Here is a 21,851-nt window from a genome sequence, read left to right as displayed (position 1 = left end):
TTTTCCCTTACAAATTATGAAACAAAACAACTTGCATTTATTGAATGTCAGAAACATCCTGGGAAAGCAAGAAAATAAAGTAGATAAAAAAGGGGGAAAAAAAAAATCAAATGATGGTTGCCAAGTCTTATTTCCTCTGCAAGCTCAATCAGAAAAACAACAAACTAGACTTTCCATAACTCACATCAATGACAGAAGCAATGAAAGGTCTCACTAGAGGCAGTACAGCTTGGTAAAGCATATGTTAACACAATGATCAGCCAGATAACCAAGTTTAAATCCAACTGGGATGGAGGTTAACTTCTCACTCACTGTGGCTGGAAGTTTCCTAGCATAGGTAAACATAACCTCACTGTCAGCACAAGAAAGCCATTGGACAACTGAGGCCAGCAGAGAAGGGCAAACACTTGCATTTCCCTTAACAGCTCGAGTAAGATTGGAGTTTTAGTAGAGTGGAAGTTTTAAGCAGTGACCATTGTTTTAAATCAGAAATAAGGAAGCTTCAAGCTAATGTTCTTGGCTGTAACAAGAGGTTTGTTGGTACATTGTAAATTTTCATTTCACTCAAAGGAAGTTTACACTCATTTCTCCTAAAGTTCCTTGAGTGGTTGTAGTTTCTTAACCACCAGAAACTCTCTTTCATCCTTCTCTGTATTGAGAAGTCAGTGAGTATTGGGCAAATTATTTCATCACATAAAGATCACAACTGACCCAAAACCAGCTCTAATGTGATATCCACCCACCACTGGTTTACGATCAGCGGGACACTGCTTTCTAATTCATTACCCTACTAGTTTAGTACACCAACTGTATCAGCCAGAATATTTATATAACATTCCTAGCCAAAAAAATGTCTGAATACGTCACAAGTCTGCAACCGGGAAAGAAAATAACAAAAGGCACAAACAAACAGATTTTTCATTGATCTGGATAAGGTAGGATACAGAAGTAAATTGCAACATAAAACAATAATCCAAATAGGGCTAAGGAGAGTGCTCAGGACTTAGAAATCGGGACACAGGCCTTGAAGTCAATCCATTGAAGTAAAACAGCACGAGTGTTAGAAACAGACAGCAGTGAGGCTGGAAGGTCATGCTTAAATAAAGTTTTTGAAGAGTGGAGATGGAAACTTAGCAAGGAGATTGAAGGGGGCAGAGGCATCGCAGTTCATGACCTTGATTTGTAAAACAAATGATCCCACAGGTTTCCTGTATGTTAAAAAAAACTCAAATGAAGATGCAAAGTAAAAAGATGGAGTCATTAATTAGCAGTGACCAAGAGGAGCCTTGGACTGTATTTGTACTCCAGATGATGCAGCTATTGTCAAAGGTAGCAAAACACGTCCCTGGTTGAACTTGCCAATCAAACCAGAACAACTATACAATATCCAGCTTAATCATGAAAAGGCAACTTTGGTAAAGCAGAGAGTTTAGGTGACTATCCAGGATCCAACAGAGGGAAGAACATGAAAAGTGGGAAGTAACTGGCGAGTAGACTGGGAGCCAGAAGAAGAGTACAAAAGCAGCATCAGAGAGTTAACAGCATGATCCAGCGAATGGGAGAAATAGCACACAAGTTGGTGCAAAAGCAGAAGTTGTCCTTTAGCTGGACCAGATGAGCTGAATACAAAAGGATGATGGCAGGATGTAAGTTAATTGGAGTAATGTCACATAATATGGCAGAGGGTAAAGTGGGTGGTCTGAGTGGGTGCAGGCAAGTTAAATAAGTCTGGCAAAGAGAAAGGTACAGGTGCTCAGGCCTACTGTGCCAACCATTAAACAATCTTGTGATGACAATGAAGTATAGTAGTTACAACAGCAAAACTACACCAGAGCGGGGTTAATTGGAAGTAATCAAATAAAATTAGACAGGTGTGTTAACTTAGTACAAGACAGTGATTTGTCACCATTCTCATCCTGATCTATTAACTTGACTCTACTCCACTGGGTTCATCTATCCCCCTTGAGTCATCAGAACACCCAGTATGCCATTTTAATTTCCATGCCTGATACTAAAAGCATAATTCATAAGCCCTAAAGACACAAGTGAGTCACCATCCACCACACAAGTAGAGCTTTATAAAAAAAAAATTCACAGGCTTTCAATTTATCTCTTTCAAGTTTCAAATATGATAAAATTAATAAGGTTTCTGATTTCTTCACAAATGAGAAAAATGAATCAGTAAAATGCCAAGTGGCTATTAAAAGATAACTGTACTATTTTATTGCTGTACAAATGAGGTCACATATCAATCCAAATGAGCACTACCCATCATATGAAGAGTTTGCTGTGCACACTTCACAACCAGCTGACTCCAGAATCAGAAGGCCATGGGTTCAAACACCATTGAGGACTTGAGTATTTAACCTAGGTCTCCATAGCGGTCAACTAACTAATTTACGATTCCATTATTTAAAAATGGGGGGAAAAATGATGATAACGTGGGAACAAAAAGCACTGGAAGAATATGTTGATATAATGAGAGAAAGTACGGTGAGTGAATGCTTTAAATTATAAACATTGGCACAGACCAGTAGGTAGAATTACCTACTATAATTCATAATCATTCATTAAAAAAAAACTGGAAGTGCTTACTTTTGAATTAAGTATTAAATCATTAGACTCAAATGCTTGTTGAAAAGGACTATTCGAAGGACCGCAGGAAGTATTTTGAGCAGATTTTCCTTTTTTTTTTTAAATTCAGTCATTGGACAATGGTTTTGTTGGCTAGGTTTGCATCTATTGCCTGTCCCTGGTCGCCCTTGAGAAGGTGGTGAGCTGCCTTCTTGAGCTGCTGCAGTCCATTTGCTATAGGTAGATACATAATGCCATTAGGAAGAGAATTCCAGGATTTTGACCCAACGATCCTGCCAGCTAACATCAAATATAGACTACTTGGTCATTCTTGATGTTGGGTCTTGTGGCAAGAAAGAGAAATTCTTGTTTTTTTAAAAAATCTTTTATTAGTTAAGTTGCCACAGGGCTGCTTTCTTGTTAGAGACAACCTGTGGGGAGTTTAACCTGAGGGTCACAACACCTCAGGGAACGGACAAGGTTGAGAAGGTGAGACCTTCACAATGACCTCAGCCAGTGTTGGAATTGAATGAAACTGCAAAAAGTATGATTCAAAAATAAATTAATCATTCTACAAGAGGGTGTCCAGAGTATGTATGCTACTTCAATGGACAGTTTTCTCAGTCAGTCATGACATGTGCAATACATTAGTGAGATCACACATGGAACACTGTGTACAGTTTTTGGTCCCCTTAATAGAAAAGGGATGGAATTGTACTGGAAGCAGTTCAGAATAAGTTCACTGGATTGACTGCAGAAATGAGGGGTTTGTCTTATTGAGAGATTGAGCAGTTTAGGCACATACTTTTTGGAGTTTAGAAGAATGTGAGGTTATCAGTTTGAGGTATACAAGATGCTAAAGGGAATTGACAAAAGAGACATGGAAAGGATTTTCCCCATGTGGGGCAATCTAGAATGTGAGGTCATTGTTTTAAATTGTATCTCTTAGGCTAAAACTGAGATGAGGTGAAGTCACTTCTCTCAAAAAGTTGTGAATCTGTGGAATTCACTATCCCAGAGTGTGGTAGATGCTGGGGCTTTGAGTAAATTTAGGGAGAACATAAGTTTTTAATTAGTAACGGGTTGAAGAGTTAGAGAGCAGGCAGGAAAGTGGAGTTGAGACCAAGATGTAACCAGCCATGACCATATTAAATGGCAGAGCAGACTCAATGGGCTGAATTGTCAACTCCTGCTCCTAGTTCTATTGTTTGTTTTAAAAGCTTTCAATCTCTCTCCAAGAATCAGTGCAGGGGTCATTACAAAATGATCCAATGCTTCATCCAAGAGAGAGCTCTTCATACTGATTGGAGTCATACCTGACACATAGGAAGATGGTCGTGATTGTTAGAGATCAGTCATCTCAGGTCCTACATCTCCTTGGGGTAGTGTCCTAAGCCCAACCATCTTCAGCTGCTTCAATGACCTGCTCTCCATCATAAAGTCAGAAGTAGTGAGGTTTGCCGATGATTGCACAAATTTCAGCACCATTCACAACTCCTCAGGTACTGAAGCAGTCCATGTTCAAATGCAACAATATCCAGGCTTGGGCTGACAAGTGGCAAGTAGCATGAATGCCACACAAATGCCAAGCAAAAATCATGTCCAATAAGAGACAATCTAATCACTGCCGGTTGACTTTCAATAATGAATCTATCACCATCACTGAATCTCCCTGCTATCAACATCTTTGGGGTTACCATTGACCAGAAACTCAACTGGACTTGCCATGTAAATACAATAGCTACAAGAGCAGGTCAGAGCTATGAATACTGCAGTCAGTAACTCACCTCCTGCCTCCTCAAAGCCTGTCCACCATCGAGAAGGCACAAGTCAGGGGTGTGAAAACTTACTCCCCACTTGCCTGGATGGGTGCAGTTCCAACAACACAAAGTTTGATACTACCCAAGACGAAGCAGCCCGCTTGATTGGCACTACACCCACAAGCATCTACTCTGTTCACCACCTATGCTCAATAGCAGTCGCATGTACTATCTACAAGATGCACTAAAGATAATCATTCACAACCCTGAGACAGCACTTTCCAAACCCACGACCGTTGGAAGGACAAGGGCAACAAATACATGGGAACACCATCACCTACATGTCCCTTTCCAATCAAATCACCATCCTGTCTTGGAAATACATTGCTGTTCCTTCACTGTCATTGGGTCAAAATCCTGAAACTCCCTCCCTAATGGTATTGTGGATCTACTCACAGCACTTAGACTGCAGCAGTTCAAGAAGACAAACATCTTCTCAAGGGCAACTAGGGACAGGCATTAAATGCTGGCCAGCCAGAAATACTCACATCCCACAAGTGAATAGAAAATACATGTTCTTCAAAAACAAATGGTGGCAGGCTATTTAGCTCTGCAATCATCTGAGCCTGTTCTCAGAGACTCATGAACAGTTTCAACTGGGGCTCATTGCATGGAGATCAGAAGCAGCAAATCAGGCTGAAAAGATCCAAGTGGCCAAACTCTAAATGATAGAGTGGCCAAACAGGCCAGAATGAGTCCCAGAGGTTTTTTTAATGGCTTTACATTTCATCCTCTTCCGACAGAACATTTGAATGCGGTACTTGAGTTATTTCAGCACCTTTACACTGTTACAAAGAATTACACTAATCTAACATTCTTAGAACATCCTAAAGTGTTTGACAGGAGCAAATAGAAACTTACAACACCAAGCCACATAAGAAGGAATTAGGTTAGGTGATTAAAAGCTTGAACAGAGGGATATGGTTTAAGGCTAAATAAAAACCAAAAGAACTGAGGATGCTATAAATCAGGAACAAAAACAAAGTTGCTGGAAAAGCTCAGTAGGTCTGGCAGCATCTGTGAAGGAAAAACCAGAGTTAATGTTTCAGGTCCGATGACCCTTCCCCCGAAACATTAACTGTTTTTTTCCTTCACAAATGCTACCAGGCCTGCTGAGCTTTTCCAGCAACTTTGTTTTTGTTTTTGATGTGGCTTAAGGAGCACCCTAAAACTGGAATATATGTTGTGACAAATGGAGAGCTTTAGGAAGAATAATCTAAGGTGCTTCAAAGATTAAAAACTACTGGCATATTCTCAGGATCTGCACAATACACCTCTTTCAATAATGACACACTCCATTCAATGGCTCCATATACATACCACACTCTGGCCACTGTGAGGGTGGAGAATGTAGGCAGATCAGAGGACCTCCTCGTGGGCTTGCCCATTACAAGACTGGTTGTGGAGAAGGCTAATGAATTCAATTGCCTGCCTCTTCTTTGATTATGACCACGCTAGTCCCAGAGAAGGAGCATCTGATTTCCCACAGGTATGCGTTAAGCATTCTGGTTAGCTCAGTTGGCTGGACGGTTGGTTTATGATGCCGAGAACATAGGTTAAATCCTTGTGGGGGCTGAGGTTACCATGAAGGACCCTCTTTCTCAACCTCACCTGAGGCATGATGACCCTCAGGTTAAAGCACCATCTCTTTCTGTATTAAGGCAGCAGCCCTGTGTTCCAGGAGGATTATGGTGCCTTCATTGTATCATTGGGCAGCATTGCAGGGATTGGAGTGTATTGTATACTCCAAAATTGAGATTTCCATTTGCCAAGTTTCTCTTAAGGATTTGATTTCAGTTACAACACCCCTTTGAGGAACTGCCAAAATAATTGATTGATTTACTGGGTTATTGGTTTTCAAAATAGTACATACTTAACACAGGCTACATTTCCCTAAGAATACGTTAATGTGAACGAGCCTGTCAGGTTAAGCTGGAACAAGTTCTGTGAACACTGGGCTCCCTCCGATCTTCAGTATATATCCCAACCTTTTCCCTACAATCAGTTCTGAAGGAGGGTCACCGGGCCCGAAATGTTACCTGTTTTCTCTCTTTCAGACGCTGCCAGACCTGAGTTTTCTGGGCAATTTCTGTTTTTGTTTCTGATTTCCAGCAGAACTACACACCCACCCCACCACCGGCCCCGAGCTCCACAAGCACACACACAGAGCCAGCCTTACCGCGGGCACACATGGGATGTCCTTCACTTTGAGCCAGGCCAGATCTAGGAAGCCCTCCCCTCTGTAGCAGGACTGCAGGCGGTCCTTGATGCGCTCGTTGATGGAGCTCAGCACAAACATGCAGAGGACGGATTCATCGGGGGCTTTACTGCGCCTCTTCTGGCCCTTGGAGAAGACAGCGAACAGCACGTCGTCCTGATCGGCCTGAATGCCCAGGGACCTGGCCAGAACGGGGCCAGCCTTGGTCAGGTGAGCGGCTTGCAGCAACCGGTATTCCACACCATCCCGGACACAGCCGATGGGCATCTCCACATAGGAGTTGAAGGTGGTGTCGGCCTGGCAGAGGCGTACCAGCTTGGAAGTGTAGACCTGCTGGCGGCTGGAGCCTGGCCCTGTGTTGATCAGCTCGGGCTGTAGGGTCAGGAAATAGACAAAGGCGCCGCTGCTGAACCCGTAGATGTAGTAAATATCAAAGTCAGGGATCACCGTGAAGGTGTCGGATGGGATCTTGATGAGGGAAGCCACAAACTCGTCGTGGAAGACGAAAGAGAACATCTCATCCGCCTCGGCGTTGCTGGCGAGCAGGCGGCTTGAGATGGTGGGGAAATATTCCGGTTTACCATCTACCGCCGTGGCCACGAAGAGTTTAGCGTCCGAGCCCTGGTCTGAGACGATGACCCCGAAGACGGAGCCACTGTCGTTGACCCCAGACAGGTAGTGCTCCTTCTTGTGGAAAGGCTCCCCCAGTTTGAAGAGATCCTCCAGCCGCAGCAGCTTGCAGATGCCCTGGTACAGGCTTCCGCACGCAATCAGGCGCCGCTCCCCCTGGTCGATCAGCAGCATCTTGTTGACGTTGTCGGTGAGCCGCAGCGGCTCGTTACACGGCTGCACGATGCGGGGAGGGTAACAGTTTGGATTGTCCTCATCCGGCCCTGTCTGGTGGGTGATCAGGGGCTGCAAGTCACTCGACAGTTTGTAGATCCTATTGACCGCTCCCAGGTACACACTGCCGGTCCTTTGGTCCACTACCAGGTGATTGAACACCCAGTCTGGGTTGTCCGTTTTAAAAGTCCGGTACTCCTGGTTAACCACTGACCCCCCACAGCAGCAAGAGGCGAGGCTGAGGAGCAGATGAAAGAAGAGGCAGTATCTCCCCACCGCCATTTTTCTGGGGGAGAAGGGGAAGGTCGATGTTGTTTATGGTCCGGCTCCTCTTGTTTTAATTTTTAAATCCCAACTGAAGAAAGATATTCGGCTACAAATCTACCCACGTCCGATCCTTAGCATCGTAAGTCTGAAAGAGAAGAGATAAAAGTCACAAAGCGGCTGGGTCACAGAATCCCTCACAGATTGCCCAGAGGAGAGGGGTTCTCTTTCTGTCTCTGGAACACTAAGCTGTTCCTCTCTCCCATCAATTCACTCCTGTTGCTTCTCTTTCTCCCTTTTGTCCCCACCTTCTTTCATTCACACATTAGCACTTGAGCTAGGGGCTAGATTCGCTCACTTAGCTGGATGGTTGGTTTGCACAATATGTGATGGGGTGTGGGTTTAATTCCCCCTACTGGGCGAGGTTACCATGAAGGATCCCCCTTCCCTGAGGCATGGTTTAACCACCACCAGTTTTTTCTCTTGAGAGAGCAGCTCAATGTTTTGGTAGGGCATTGCGAGATGGCTTGCCCCTTTCAGCTCCAGTTCTAGTGGACAGTGGAGAAGGTAATCTCAGATTACAAAGAGATCTTGATCAATTGGGTTTTTCTGAAGGAGAGTCCCGACCCGAAACGTTGACTTTCCTGCTCCTGTGATGCTGCCTGACCTGCTGTGTTCCTCCAGCTCCACAATGTGTTGTCTCTGACTCCAGCATCGGCAGTTCTTGTTATCTTTGATCAATTGGGTCAATGGTCTGAGGAGTGGCAGATGAATTTAGTTTAGATAAATGTGCAGTATTGCGTTTTGGTAAAACAAACAAGGCAGGACTTATACGATTAATGGTAGGGCCTGGGTAGTGTTGTAGAACAGACAGACCTAGGGGTTCGGGTTCATAATTCTTTGAAATTTAGGTCACTTGAGTCAGGGAGTTGGGACGTCGTGTTAAGGCTGTACAGGACATTGCAGAGGCCTCTTCTGGAGTACTGTGTACAGTTCTGGTCATTCTGGAGATAGGAATGATATTATTAAAACTGGAGAGGGTTCAGAAGAGATTTACCAGGATGTGGCTGGGAATGGAGTGTTTGAGTTTCAAAAATAAGCTGGGACATCTTTCACTGGAGTACAGGAGGTTGAGGATTGATCTTATGAAGGTTTATAAAATCAGCGGGGACATAGATAAGTTGAATAGCGAGGGTGTTACCCGTAGCTCAGAGGGGTTCAAAATTAGGGGGCATATTTTTAAGGTGAGAGGAGGAAGATTCTTACAAATAAAGGACATGAGTGGTAACTTTTTTTTACACCCACGGAGTCGTTCCTGTGTGGAATGAAGTGTCAAAGGGGTGGATGCAAATACAGATAGAACATTTAAAAGACATTTGGATAAGTACATGAATAGGAGAGGTTTGGAGTGATATGGGCCAAACGCAGGCAGGGGCGACTAGTTTAGTTTGGGAACATGGTCGGAGTGGACTGGTTGGACAGAAGGGTCTATTTCCATGCTGTATGACTCTGACTGGTTCTAGCTGCTATTGTTGGGTGTATTTATTTTCTGCCGAACACGTGAGAAAGCTGACAGCTTCACATCCAATAGCAGCTGTCCAAGAAGCAGGAATCGTCAGTTCAACCCCAAAGGCGACAGAAGAATAAAAACTTTAACAATTCGTTTTATGACGCTCGTTACATGAAATGAAATCTCCTGGAGGGACAATTTAAACAATAATCACTCAAGTCTGAGTTATCTGTACAGTTACTAAACACTGGTTACATTAAGAACTTAGTGCTCATTTGCATTTTAAACCATCCGATTTTTCTTAAAAATAAAATCCTCCTGAAAACTGGGATCGGCCGTGATCAGTGCCGGGAGGAGGAGGTCATTGTGTCTCTGTATAACAACTGTCACTGACAAATTCCCCGCCCCATGGATCGGAACAATACGGAGGAGATTAGAATGGGCCTTGCGCAAGAATAACATGCAGAATGGTGAAGTTTGTGTATATAAAGGGGTACAGTGGTAGTGCCCTACCTCTGAGCCTGGAGGCCTGGGTTCAAGCCCCACTAGCGCCAGAGGTGTGTAATAACCTCTGAACAGATTAAGTAAGCATAACTAGTCCAAACAAATCTGTGGGGTCCGCTTTAAAAGTTCTAATCTTAGGCTCTGGTCCCTTCAGCCCCCTTCCCTTTGTCATGAGGGTTGGGAATCTGTTAATGGTCTCCCGATCAGAATTTCCCCCGCCTCCCGAAAGCACCTCTGGGTTTTTTTCCAAACGAGCAAGCAGCCCGTTTGGCTTCTCAACGAGCTTGGGTTTCATTAATCAAACAATTCGTCACGCCCAGAAGAGCCAGCTGATTAAGTAATGTGTAAATCAAGATAAATATTTCAATAATCAGGACTTAAATAAACCAAAAAAAAGTTACATGGAAGAACAATTTACATCCAAAGGGTTTTCTAGAGAGGAAAAAAAGGAAACATTGCAAATAGAATCTGGAATTAAATCAATACAATGATAGTAATGGGGGGAGGGGGCAGAGAGCAATGAGGTGTGCTGCTATTGTAAAGGCGCCACTCTCTCAGAGTGCTGACTACGACCCCCGTTCTCCATGAAGCAATCCCAATCCCCATCCCCAATTCCACCCCTCCCTCCACCCACCAACCTCCAACCCTCTCCCGCTCCCCACAAATGCACCTCTCCTTCCAAATCCCTTCCTTCATCTTCACCCACCTCCCCTCACAGGGCCGAACAAAAATTCCACCTTTCTCTCCCTCAGGCCCAGAAAGTTCCCGGAAGTAACGTGTGCTGTCGATGGGGTGGGGTGGGCTGGGGTGGGGAATAACTGGCTCACGGGACAGTACAGACTTCCCAAGCTCTCCATGGGCTCATTCCCGGGGTCCGCCCCAGAGAACGGGGCACTGAAGTCAAGCCAATAGCCAGCAAGAACCGAGACAAGACCTGCTCCTTAAAGGAAACCCGAAAAGGAGAGAGCTGTCCCCTCGCCCTCCTCTCCAAAAGGCGATCAGGGTGACCAATTGATATCCCTGAAATGGAAGGGCAGAGCATCTTCCACCACGTCTCTCAAAACTCCAGATCTTAGGAACGATTTAAACCCATTAATTCTCAAAGTAACGCCGCATTTTATTTAAGACTTATATTAGCATTAATTATATATTCATGAAAATCTCAGCAATGCCTGACCTGAATTGTAAAGTGATTTCATTTGATATACAGACTGCATTTTAATCGGGTACATAATTAAAAGCTAAATCGTCCTTCAGGGAAGGAAATTTGCCATCCTTACCGGGTCTGGCCTACATGTGACTCCAGACTCTCAAAGCAATATAGTTGACTATTAACTGGCCCCTGAACTGGCCTAGCAAGTCACTCAGTTCAAGGGTAATTATGGATGGGCAACAAATCCTGGCCTTGCCTCTGACGCCCACATCAAAATTAGAAAGCAGAACTATGTTGTAGGCATCCAAGCATCTCCCAATTTCTGAGACAGTAGGAACTGCAGATGCTGGAGAATCTGAGATAACAAGGTGTAGAGCTGGATGAACACAGCAGGCCAAGCAGCATCAGAGGGGCAGGAAAGCTGATGTTTCGGGCCTAGACCCTTCTTCTCCTCCCAATTTCTGTATTTTACCGAGAAATTGGAACTTCTGAGGGTCACTTTGATTTGCTATTTCACACTGAGATGTTAGGATTCTAGAGAAAGAAGAACCGACATTTTCACTGTGGGGTCTGGCCGCAGGGTGAGCAGTCAGACAGACTCAACTCCTGCCTCCTTTAACAGTTAGGTGCAGAAGTAGGCCATTCGGCCCATCGAGTCTCCTGCGCCGTTCAGTGAGATCACAGCTGACATGAGAATCTTCAACTCCATTTCCCTGCCTTCTCCCCATAACTGAATCCTCTTATTAATTTAAAAACCTGCCTGCCAGCCCGGGACTTGAATATTCTTACGACCCACATCTACAGCCCTCTGAAGTGGAATTCCATGGATTCACTAACGACAGAAGAAATTCCTTATCTCTGTATTCGTCCCTTCATCTGAAATCCAAGACAAACACCAAGTGGGGAAATATTCTCAGATCAACTCTTCCTCACCACCCCCTACTCTGAAGGAAAACCTGAAACCACGAATCCTTAAAAATTCGTCCACGTACCATTGACTGTGCTAGCGCTACCCCTTCACAAACATGGACGAGGCGCATCTTCCTGAGCACGTGGTCAGAAACCAATGCGTTCTTTTGCACTTACTCCCACCCTTTGCAATAAAAACCCTGTCCTTTCTTGAATTCCGAAATGTGAACGGGAAACGCTGGAAATAAATCCAGCAACGAGGAGCACCACTTGATTCACAGCGGATGCCTGACCTTCCGAGTATCTCCATCTGTTTCTCTTCATCTCATTCTCCCTGTATGTCTGGGAGCCAGTACAGATCTTTATCAAATAATATTATCTCTCCCTCTGCCCTTAAGGAGCAGATCGGGGAAAGTTATAGATTCCATGAGATGCGGCCTAATGTCACACTGGAACTTGACTTTTTAAACTGAATGTTTTACTTGAATAATGTTCGGATGTTTAATTATTTGAAACTTCTGGAGTTTTAAACTCCGTCTCTCAATGTGAACAACAGCTCACAGAACGACTTCCAATGATCTTTCACACCTCTTTGACTGACTGACAGCACATAGTCTGGAGGGGGAAGAGACAGGGATCTTCAATGTACACTCCTTATTAATATTAAGGCTGTTCCGTATCATTGAAAAGGTGATGGCTAGGATATTAAGCCACAAACAAATCTTCAACTGAATAAGAAGTTGGAATGTCTATCACTTACTCCTGCTCCGATTATAAACCAGCTCTCAGAGATAGTAGGAACTGCAGATGCTGGAGAATCTGAGACAACAAGGTGTCGAGCTGGATGAACACAGCAGGCCCAGGAGCAGGAAGGCTGACGTTTCGGGCCTAGACCCTTCTTCAGAAAAAGAAGGATCGAGGCCCGAAACGTCAGCCTTTCTGATGCTGCTTGGCCTGCTGTGTTCATCCAGCTCTACACCTTTTTATAAACCAGCTCTCGATCACTTATCAACTTAATTCCCAGTATGGCTCCTGTCCTTGTTAAGCTAATGGTGACTCTTAAAGATTAAATTTTAAGAACCAATATTGTGGGATAAGTCACCGGGAGAAGCGAAAATTTCTCGCCCGTTGATTATCTTCCGTGCAAAGTTCTCCTCACCCAGTGAAGTGTGGTAATAACGAGCAGTGAAGAATCATCTAGACTCGAAATGGTAGTTCGCACTCCCTCCACGGATGGTGCCTGATCCGCTGTGCACTCCAGCATTTTTTATTTTCAGTGTGCAGTACTCACTCACTATCAATCCAGCCTCTGGGTGTGCTACATATCTGTGACCTCCTCCTACCTACACCCAGTACCTAATCTTCCTCAAACCCCTTCACTAAGTCATGGTATTGACAGTCGTGATGCCCAAAGTATACAGATGGGAAGGGTTGTATGTATTTATCTGTAGCCTATCACTGTCACTGAATCATGTCGATCAAACCACAAGAATAGGGGTGACGTGGTGGCTCGGGTGGTTAACACTGCTATCTCACATAGGTAGGGACGTGGGTTCGATCCCACCTTCGTGTTAAATGTTTGTGTGCAGCTTGCACATTTTCCCCGTGTCTGTGCGGGTTTTCCTCCCACAGTCTAACGATGTGCAGGTTAGGCGGGTTGGTTATGCTAAATTGTCCATCGTGTCTAGAGTGAAATACTAAGCGTAGGGGAGGGAATAGGATGTACTTCCAAGAATCGGTGTGGGTTCGAATGGCCTGCTTCCACGGTGTAGGGATTCTATGAAACTCTATTCTAAGGACGCATGTTCATTTTACTTAAAATAAAATGAAACTAAATATTGAACTTTCCCAATTTCCTGCTTTTGGGGCGATTTACTGGCTCTTTATTGCTAGTACTGATCTCGTTATATGGATCTCACGAGGAAACACATGCTTATAATTGGAATTTCATCTAATTGAGTTGGAGGTACTGTAATTGCCTATTAGGTAATTAAACAAATTGGGTGTTTGTTGATCCATCCTCCCACTCTAAATCAATCCAAGTACTTTCTCTCTCTCTCTCTCTCTATATGAGTCAATCAATTCAATTCTACAGGAATCAGGGATCGGCAGCGATCTCCGTTTCTAAATCTGAGCTAAGTACTGTGAGAGAAGTTCGCTACGGTTCATTATAAACAAGAACATGATTTGAAAAATCACATATTCAAGGACGATTTAAGAAGCCATGCGTTCTCTAGTCTGTGGTTACACTACACTTGTCTATGTCCTGTTCATGAAAGATTTTGCTGCATTCTAGAGACTAAAGCCACTCCTTTAACAAGTCGGATTATTCGGGGCATTGCGCGAAAGAGCAATGATTTTACACCTTGCTTGCCGTAAACGCGAGGATCTTCAGGAATGAGGGGAGGGGAAGAGAATCCTTAAACTGAGCAAATTCATCCCGTAACCTATTCGGTGAAATTGACTACATCTTTAACAATGGCGCGCAATTTGGACCGAATTCTTTTAAATGCCAAAATTGTCTAACGAGGATTACAATGGAATTATCCTCGTTGTGAGTTCGACTAAAGACATTCATTTTAAAATGGGTCAACAACTTATTTACATATTTGCGACTTATAGAATCGTACAGCACTGAAATAGTCTCCAACTCGACTAGATTTCCTAAACCGAACTAGTCCCATTTGCCTTCGTTTGGCTCCTATTCCCGACGCCCCCACCCGCCCATCGCAAATAAAAGGCATTTGGTCAAGAAGCGTCCCTACATCTGATCCAGGGGACCCAGGTTCAAGTCCCACCTGATCCAGAAGTGCACAATAACACCTATGAACAGGTTGTCAAAGAGAATAGCTCCAAGACAAGATAGGAGAGAGAGATGACTAAAGGGTTGCTGAAGGAGGAATTATGAGGGAAATAAGGTTACAGAAGGGATTCCCATCTGTCAGGACACAATGTTACTCTCCGTGCGGTGAATCTTGTGTCGGCTAAACAATTGTTGAGAATTTTCTAACAAGAGTGTACATAAAGTATTGAAAAAGCTACCCTATCCCTACGCAACCAAGCCTGGGAATGAGCATCCTTCAAAAAGGACCTGGCTCATGAATCCAGTCCTCAGCTCTCACTGTAGTTACAGCATGCAGCAATCTATCCCTTTACTTATTGCTAATTATTCAGCAAAGTGTCCCTAACCAATAACGTTTTTAACTAAATCCTCACAAATAAATCTTGAACTATTCTGGACATTGGTTTATTTATTCTGCCAATGTTAACGTGATGTGGATTAGCAGGGGAAGGGGGAAAGCTGGCATTTTGGTCAATTTAACTCCTCAGGAACGGGTGCGTTTTAAATTTCGCCGCCGTGCATTGAATGGCCAAAACAAAAATTCTATCCACTGCCTTTTCCAACCCGGGGCGCTAGGACTCGGCGGAAGACAGGCTGAGGGAGACGGTGGGTGTAGGGAGCTGGGAGCTGGTTGAAGCGAGCCGGCCAATGCTCACACTGGACTACCGCTGGCGAGTGGGAGAGCTGGAGACTATTACCCATCTCCCTGACCGGAGCGTCCTCACTACTACCTTCTGTGTAACAGGTTCATTCTTCACAGAGAAGGAAGAAACTGGAGCAGGGCGAGCAGAGGAGCTTTTGGGTCCTAGTGCCGTCGAGTACGTCATTGATGCCAATTGTTTAGCATGTTTTTCAAAAAAAAATCTGGCAACAGTTTCACGCGGCTCTTTTTACGTAAACATTACAGTAAAATCCGATTATTCTCATAGGCAACACTCTTTGGAATTCACTGATTATAAACAATAGAAACCATTTGTCCTTGCACTGGCCATCGTTGTAAGGCTCTCTCAAACTCCCAACCACTTCTGACTTTGCAGAAAGCTAAATTTGAAGTCAAGGGCAGGCTGTCCTCTCCAGTCAGTTCGGGATAGCAGCCAGGATCAGTACAGAAAGCTCGATGCCACTTCCTCACACTCCCAGTCAACTGTTGGCATTACCCGCATCCCTCCAAAAGCTTCAGGGATGGGGGGGTGGGAAACCCCTCTTTTCACACAGGCCGTGTACCCGCTCCTTCCCCAATCTCACACACAACGGGAAAACAGAGCGCCGTCCATACCGATCCGAACACACCCACTAACAGTCGCTTTGGGTCCAGGCTATCTCCCTACAGCAAAGGACACACTGAGTTATACTGGTGTCATCAGTTACAATTGAACAAAATTATCCCCTTTTAGTTCAGAGGAGCACGGTAAATACACCATTGTTTAAAAATAAAGGGAAATTTAAACAAAGTTTCTATCCATACCGACCGTACATCCAGTGCGATGACCACCCAGCCAAGTGTTAGTTTATGGACGAGGGGGGAATCTGGTTCCTCAGGAGGGAACCACACAACAGTTCACCTGAGCGTTATCAAAGGGAAATCTGCCCTCATTATCAAAACAAAAGTTCACTGAAAGTCAGTTTTAAGATGCAAAGTTAGCGATGTATTAAAATAAGGTAGGATTTGGAGTATATGATACTCCCATTACCATTAATCGTCCTAATTACCTCAACGTGGAAAATTGCCCTTTCATCTCGGTAATAGGACAGGTTTAACAGCAGATATTTGTCCTCACCCTCCGCAGCTTGTAATCTAGCAAAGAATCGAGTTTACTTTACGGCCATCGTGATGAAGGCAGTTTTGTAGAGAACTGCTCACACTGTCTTCTCCCAGAAACCGAGCCTGAGTTCTGGTACATGTGTGACAGCCACTGCACTTCCTTCCACTGGATGGAAAGCTGTTACAGGTTTCTGAGAGGCGCGATACAGCTCTAACCTTCAGCACGCGAGAAAGGAAAAGAAAATCATTGCTAAACTCGGATGAATACCGGACTGGCTTTAACGTGGAGCGAGGAGTGTCCGGAAAATGCCCAATCCTCATGAAGGAGTTCAGGTAATGGTCAGACTGGGAGGGGAAGAAGGGAATTCACAAATCGATCTGATCATCTCTCTCTCACACACACATACAATCTCAATGACCATCCCTACATCAAACATACTGACGGACATATTGCACAAATGCTTGGCTAACGCTGCTTCATTCTTCAATAAATCCATGTATTCTTCACCGTATTCTTGGCAAACGGTTCCCTCTGCAGTGATTAACACTTTCACAGGCTCTTCCCGGTTTTCCTTTTTCCCATTTAACAGCACAACACTGGTCCAATTGAACAACACTCACCTGCCTTATTCCCGCAATCCCTTTTCGCCCCGTATCACCCACCTTGGTTACAATCACGATACTCCAACAAACGTGAAGTGGGAAGTGCTCGATGACCGGGTAACGGCGTCCACAGTCGAACTGTTCGGTGAACGGGAGCCCACTGAAGTGAGCAGAAACGTGTCTGGGAAGGGACTTAGCGGGGGCTGTACCATCAGCATTCACTAACTGAACAGGGACATCAATAACCAACCGATAACACAGTGCCGCTCGCTCCAGACAGCGTGCAAGCCCCTGGGGTGAACATACAAGTCCGCGAGTAGGAGAACACTCCCCCTCCCCACCAACAAAAAACCTCCACCTCCTTTCACTGGGTGTGTGAGTACACGCTGTAAACACATTGAGCAGGTGAAAGGGAACGTGAATAGCTACAATCCTTTTCCGCATAGGGTCCGTGTTCTTGCACACCGCGATTTTTTAGTTTTATTGGGAGGAGGATACGGGGGGGTGGGGTGGTGTGTTGGTTAGAAAGCTTCCATTCCGCATTTTACCCCCCTTCCTCCTCAAATATGCTTCCCCCAAGATTGATCTGAGCCGCCTCCAGGGTCTCTCTGATGCGGCACGAGGGGCGGTCTGAGGTTTGTACCTGTAACTAACCCGGGGAAATCCCACATCTTAGACAGAGTGAGATAAAACAGTCATCCAGGAGATAGACGGAGGCATGGAGTTCAGGTATCTGCAGCCAGGATACTGTCGATTCAGGAACCCTGCTGTAGCCCCCGTGCACAGACACACACATACGTCGCGGCTCTTAAATATTGGGGGAAGTAGTGACAGTCAGTAACCAGTCCCCTGGAGTGGGAAGCTGAGAGTGTGTTTGTAGATGGCAGAGAGAGAGAGAGAGAGAAAGCACACTGAATCCACATTGCCACCTGCAGAAAGGTACTCGCAACAAACGGCTGACACCACACAAATACCTCATACCTCACAACAAATACCTCTGTAACAGCAAGATTGTTTCTTTTTTTTCAGGGGGCGGGGAGGTGGAACCAAATATACCTTACCAGGTGCCCAGGATACCAGGAGACTACCGTCTGCATTGCTCACGTCTCGGTGAATTCGACAGCGTTACATTTTCGGTGCTGTGTGTGTGTTTTTTGTTTCAGAACTGGGGGTGTGGGTTGTTTAATATTATTATTCCATTAGTTGCAAATGAGCTTGAAGCCGACACTATTGGCGAAGCCAAACTTCCTATTACAGGGCTGAAATGGTTCAGTCACTGCGCTGGCTGCCTGGTTTGCTTTCGCAGACCGCCGCAGTGACACACACACACATATTCTGCCAAGCCACTGAGACATCGCTACTGAATGCAGGGCAACACTTCAGAAATATTCCGCTTCCCCCACACCCCCATAAAATAAACATAGAGAGAAACCTTTTTTTTTGATCTTCGTCGACTTAAAGCGGGTCCGAATGAAGGCAGGAAGCGAAGGCAGAGTGTCATCAGCTCTCTTGTAGCTCTCTCAGTGATCCACTCGGCAGTACCATTCTAACACTTGAACACTTCAGTGCATTTTGGAAGAGATGGGGGCGGGGGAGAGGAGAGAGTGTAATCGAGGCTTCCCCCAGGGTCTCTGGCCAGGTAGCGGTTTCGCCCTTCAAACCACCCCCACCCCGCCCCCCTCCCGCACCCACTGCTCCTTCTGCCTGCTCTCCCTGCCTTCCAGTAGCTGGAACAGCGGCAGCAACATCAGCGCCAGTGTAACATAGAGAGCGGACCGTCTTTGGACTGGCGTTTCTGGCTCAGACTCATGCACCGAAGATGGGGGGGCGGGGGAATCAATTGCAGACACCAACTTTGTGTAGAATATGTAAAAGCCCAGTGTACAAGTGTGGAGCCTATTTGCATTTAGCCACTGCCAAGGGCGCAGTGAGGAAGTAAAGTGTTTACCTACTTTCAATCTGTCAATGCTGTTGTCACACTACAGTGACGTACCGTTCCCACTAGTTATTCTGTTAATTGTGCTATTTCCAACTCTGCTTCACAGTGGAAAAAAAGTGTTTTTTTTTTCAGAAATAGTATCTGCAATTATGAATTACCCAGTGACTGGCATTTGCACATCATAGCGCTTGCAATTCTTTGTTTAATAACGAACTCCCCGAAACTGTGGGGTTTAAGATCTGGCGACTTCCTATATCTATTTTCCTTGAAATAAACTTTCTGGACCACTCACTCATAATCCCGTTTCCCGTGAAAGAAAATCACCCATCATTGCTACGATGGACCGAAGGAGCTCATTCCGTGCTGTAAATCCCTATGACTTTATGAAGCCATCATGACTATCTCTTTAAAGAGTCAACAATGAGATCCTCAAGGCATGCTATTACGTTCAATTTTCTGGGAAGTTAACCCTTCTTCCAGGAAGAATAGAGTCATGGATTGAGACAGAACCAAAGGAGGACATTCGGCCCATTGTGTTATGCTGGCCCTTTGGAACAGTCCCATTGCCCGTCTCTCCATGCAAAAGAAAAAGCCCTTAGAGTATTAAAGATGTGAATCAAATTACTGATTGATGCTGATAAATCACAGACTACATATCTCAATATTAATGGACACTGGCACCACTTGAAGATACAGTTAGAAGGAGGGGGAAAGTCCCTGTTTTGAGGGTTGAGAGACCCCCAGTTCCAGTGATTCAGTGTTGATCTCTAACACCGCCGGTTCCGCTGTCCTTGCACGGTGACCATACTGTCTGAGCTCCCAACTTAAGACAACCCTACACATTGAGAGAAAGGGACGGGCGTCTTGGACACTTGGAACAACTTGCGTGCATGTTTCAACTTTCTGAGACTCCCCAAACTTTAAAACGGCGTTTCTTCCATCGCTAAATTCCACGTTCTCTCCCTGCCAACATGTTTTAAGGAGCTTCCCCGAAAAAAAAATGCGTTGAGAAAAATACACGTGAGGAAACGCAGCGATTGCATTGGAGATAATGCAGCGTTTGTATGGGAGAACGCGACAGACAGTGTCTGTGTGTGTGTGAGAAAGAAGCAAAGGCTCTCTCGCTGAATCCCTGCATTGCAACGACACCTAGAGGCAATATACAGCTTGCAAACTCAGCAGAAAAGGGTGCTCCTTTAGAGGGGGCCAAGGGAAATTCACTCATTCGGGTCTGTCACTTTAGAGCGACCTGTCGACACTGGGGAAAGACTAACACAGAAATGGCTCTACCGAAAAAAAAAGGCTCCAGCTCTCTAGCCCGGAGCCCTGCTGAAGATAGCGGCCTACCCTCACAGCCAACGTAGTCATTTCTGACATCCTGCCCTTGCACCAAGCAGGGAAGGGTCTAATAGAGTTGAACCAGCAAAACATCACGGCGCAGCTCGCCAGTGTAAACCGGACACATAACACATGTTGGGGAATGATATTTGATCCGCTCCTCGTGTTTAATTGACATCTGTGCACTATGAGGCCACTGAAAATCTTGAATAAAACGTCACTTTTCAAAGAGACGCAGCAACACAAAACGTTAAAGTATCAAATCCGAGAGTGCAACTCGAACTCACTTTATCCCAGCAGAGGTCTGTAAGGGTTCAGACAACGGAAAGACAAATATTTCCCAACACTGGACACGCAGCGAGCGTGGTAGAACTGGTCACTAGCTTCGCCATTGTGACAGAATGAATTGAACGGGTTGTTTGGATCTGCATCAGCCAAACTTCAAGCTTGCATCCCGGATATTCAGTCAAGTATTCATATCCCACGTCGGGAATGAGCAATTGTTCCCTCCAAAGTCCCTGGAGATCTGGATAATATCCAGGCTTGATTCCATGATCTGCTGAGTTTCACCAGCAATTTGTTTTTGTTCCGATATCCAGGCTTGGGCTGACAAGTGGCAAGTAACATTTGCGCCACACAAATGGCAGGCTATGACCATTTCCAACAGGAGACAATCTAATCACTACCCCTTGACATTCAATAGTGCTGCCATCACTGAATTCCCCACTACCAAAATCGCGGAGGTTATCATTGACCAGAAACTCAGCTGGACTCGCCTCGTAAACACAGCCTCTACAAGTCCATCCGTTCTGACTAAGGATCCAGACCCAAAATGTTGACTTTCCTGCTCCTCCAATGCTGTCTGACCTGCTCTGTTTCTCCGGCCCCACATTTTATCAAGCTACAAGAGCAGGTCAGAGGCTAGAAATACTGCAGTGAGTAACTCACTTCCTGACTTTCCCAAAGCCTGATGACCAACTACAAGGCAGAAGTCAGGAGTGTGATTGAATATTGCCCACTTGCCTGGATGAGTGCACCTCCAACATCACTCAAGAAGTTTCACACTATCCAGGACACAGCAGCTTACTTGATTAGCATCATATCCACAAGCATTCACTCCCTCTACCACCAACATCAGTATTAGCAGCATGTACCATCTACAAGATGCATTGAAGAAATTGACCAAAGATCCTTAGACAGCACTTTCCAAATCCAGGCCCATTTCCATTTAGAAGGGCGAGGACAGCAGATACATGGGAACACCACCATATGCAAGTTCCCCTCCAAGCCACACATCATTCTGACTTGGAAATATAGCGCTGTTCCTTCAAAATATCGAGGTCAAAATCCCAAAATTCCCTCCCAAAGGGCATTGTGGGTCTACCTACAGCTGTTCAAGAAGGCAGCTCACTGCCACCTTCTCAAAGACAGTTGGGAACAGGCAATAAATACTGGCCCAGCCAGAGACACCCACGACCAATGAATGAACAAAGAAAACATGTAGAAAACATTACCGGGGGAAGGTCCTGAGGTGGTTGAAGAGTCAATTGTGTTCTGAACTGAAAGATACAG

General features: G+C 45.1%; 1 protein-coding gene across 7 annotated transcripts in view; it reads right to left on the bottom strand.

The window, feature by feature from the left end:
* LOC109911687 (plexin-A4-like) overlaps window positions 1-18,558 on the bottom strand; it is a 258,283-nt gene extending 239,725 nt beyond the window's left edge. For 2 of the 7 annotated variants that reach the window (XM_048610372.1, XM_048610378.1), the window contains exons 1-2: window positions 18,064-18,247; window positions 6,574-7,867 (exon numbers count right to left, since the gene is read on the bottom strand). In XM_048610372.1, coding sequence (XP_048466329.1) covers window positions 6,574-7,737 — 1,164 coding nt within the window. In that variant the 5' untranslated portion in view covers window positions 7,738-7,867; window positions 18,064-18,247. Of the gene's footprint in view, window positions 1-6,573; window positions 7,868-10,403; window positions 10,549-11,013; window positions 11,042-12,954; window positions 13,028-18,063; window positions 18,248-18,434 lie in introns of those variants that run through there. The other 5 variants (XM_048610374.1, XM_048610376.1, XM_048610377.1 and 2 more) reach the window with 5 other exon arrangements.
* Between the last annotated feature and the right edge of the window lie 3,293 nt (window positions 18,559-21,851).

This window comes from Rhincodon typus, chromosome 22 (assembly GCF_021869965.1).
Source record: "Rhincodon typus isolate 14 chromosome 22, sRhiTyp1.1, whole genome shotgun sequence".
Lineage (NCBI taxonomy): Eukaryota > Metazoa > Chordata > Chondrichthyes > Orectolobiformes > Rhincodontidae > Rhincodon > Rhincodon typus.
Note: the sequence above shows the minus strand (reverse complement) of the source record. Positions and strands in the feature narration are given on the sequence as shown.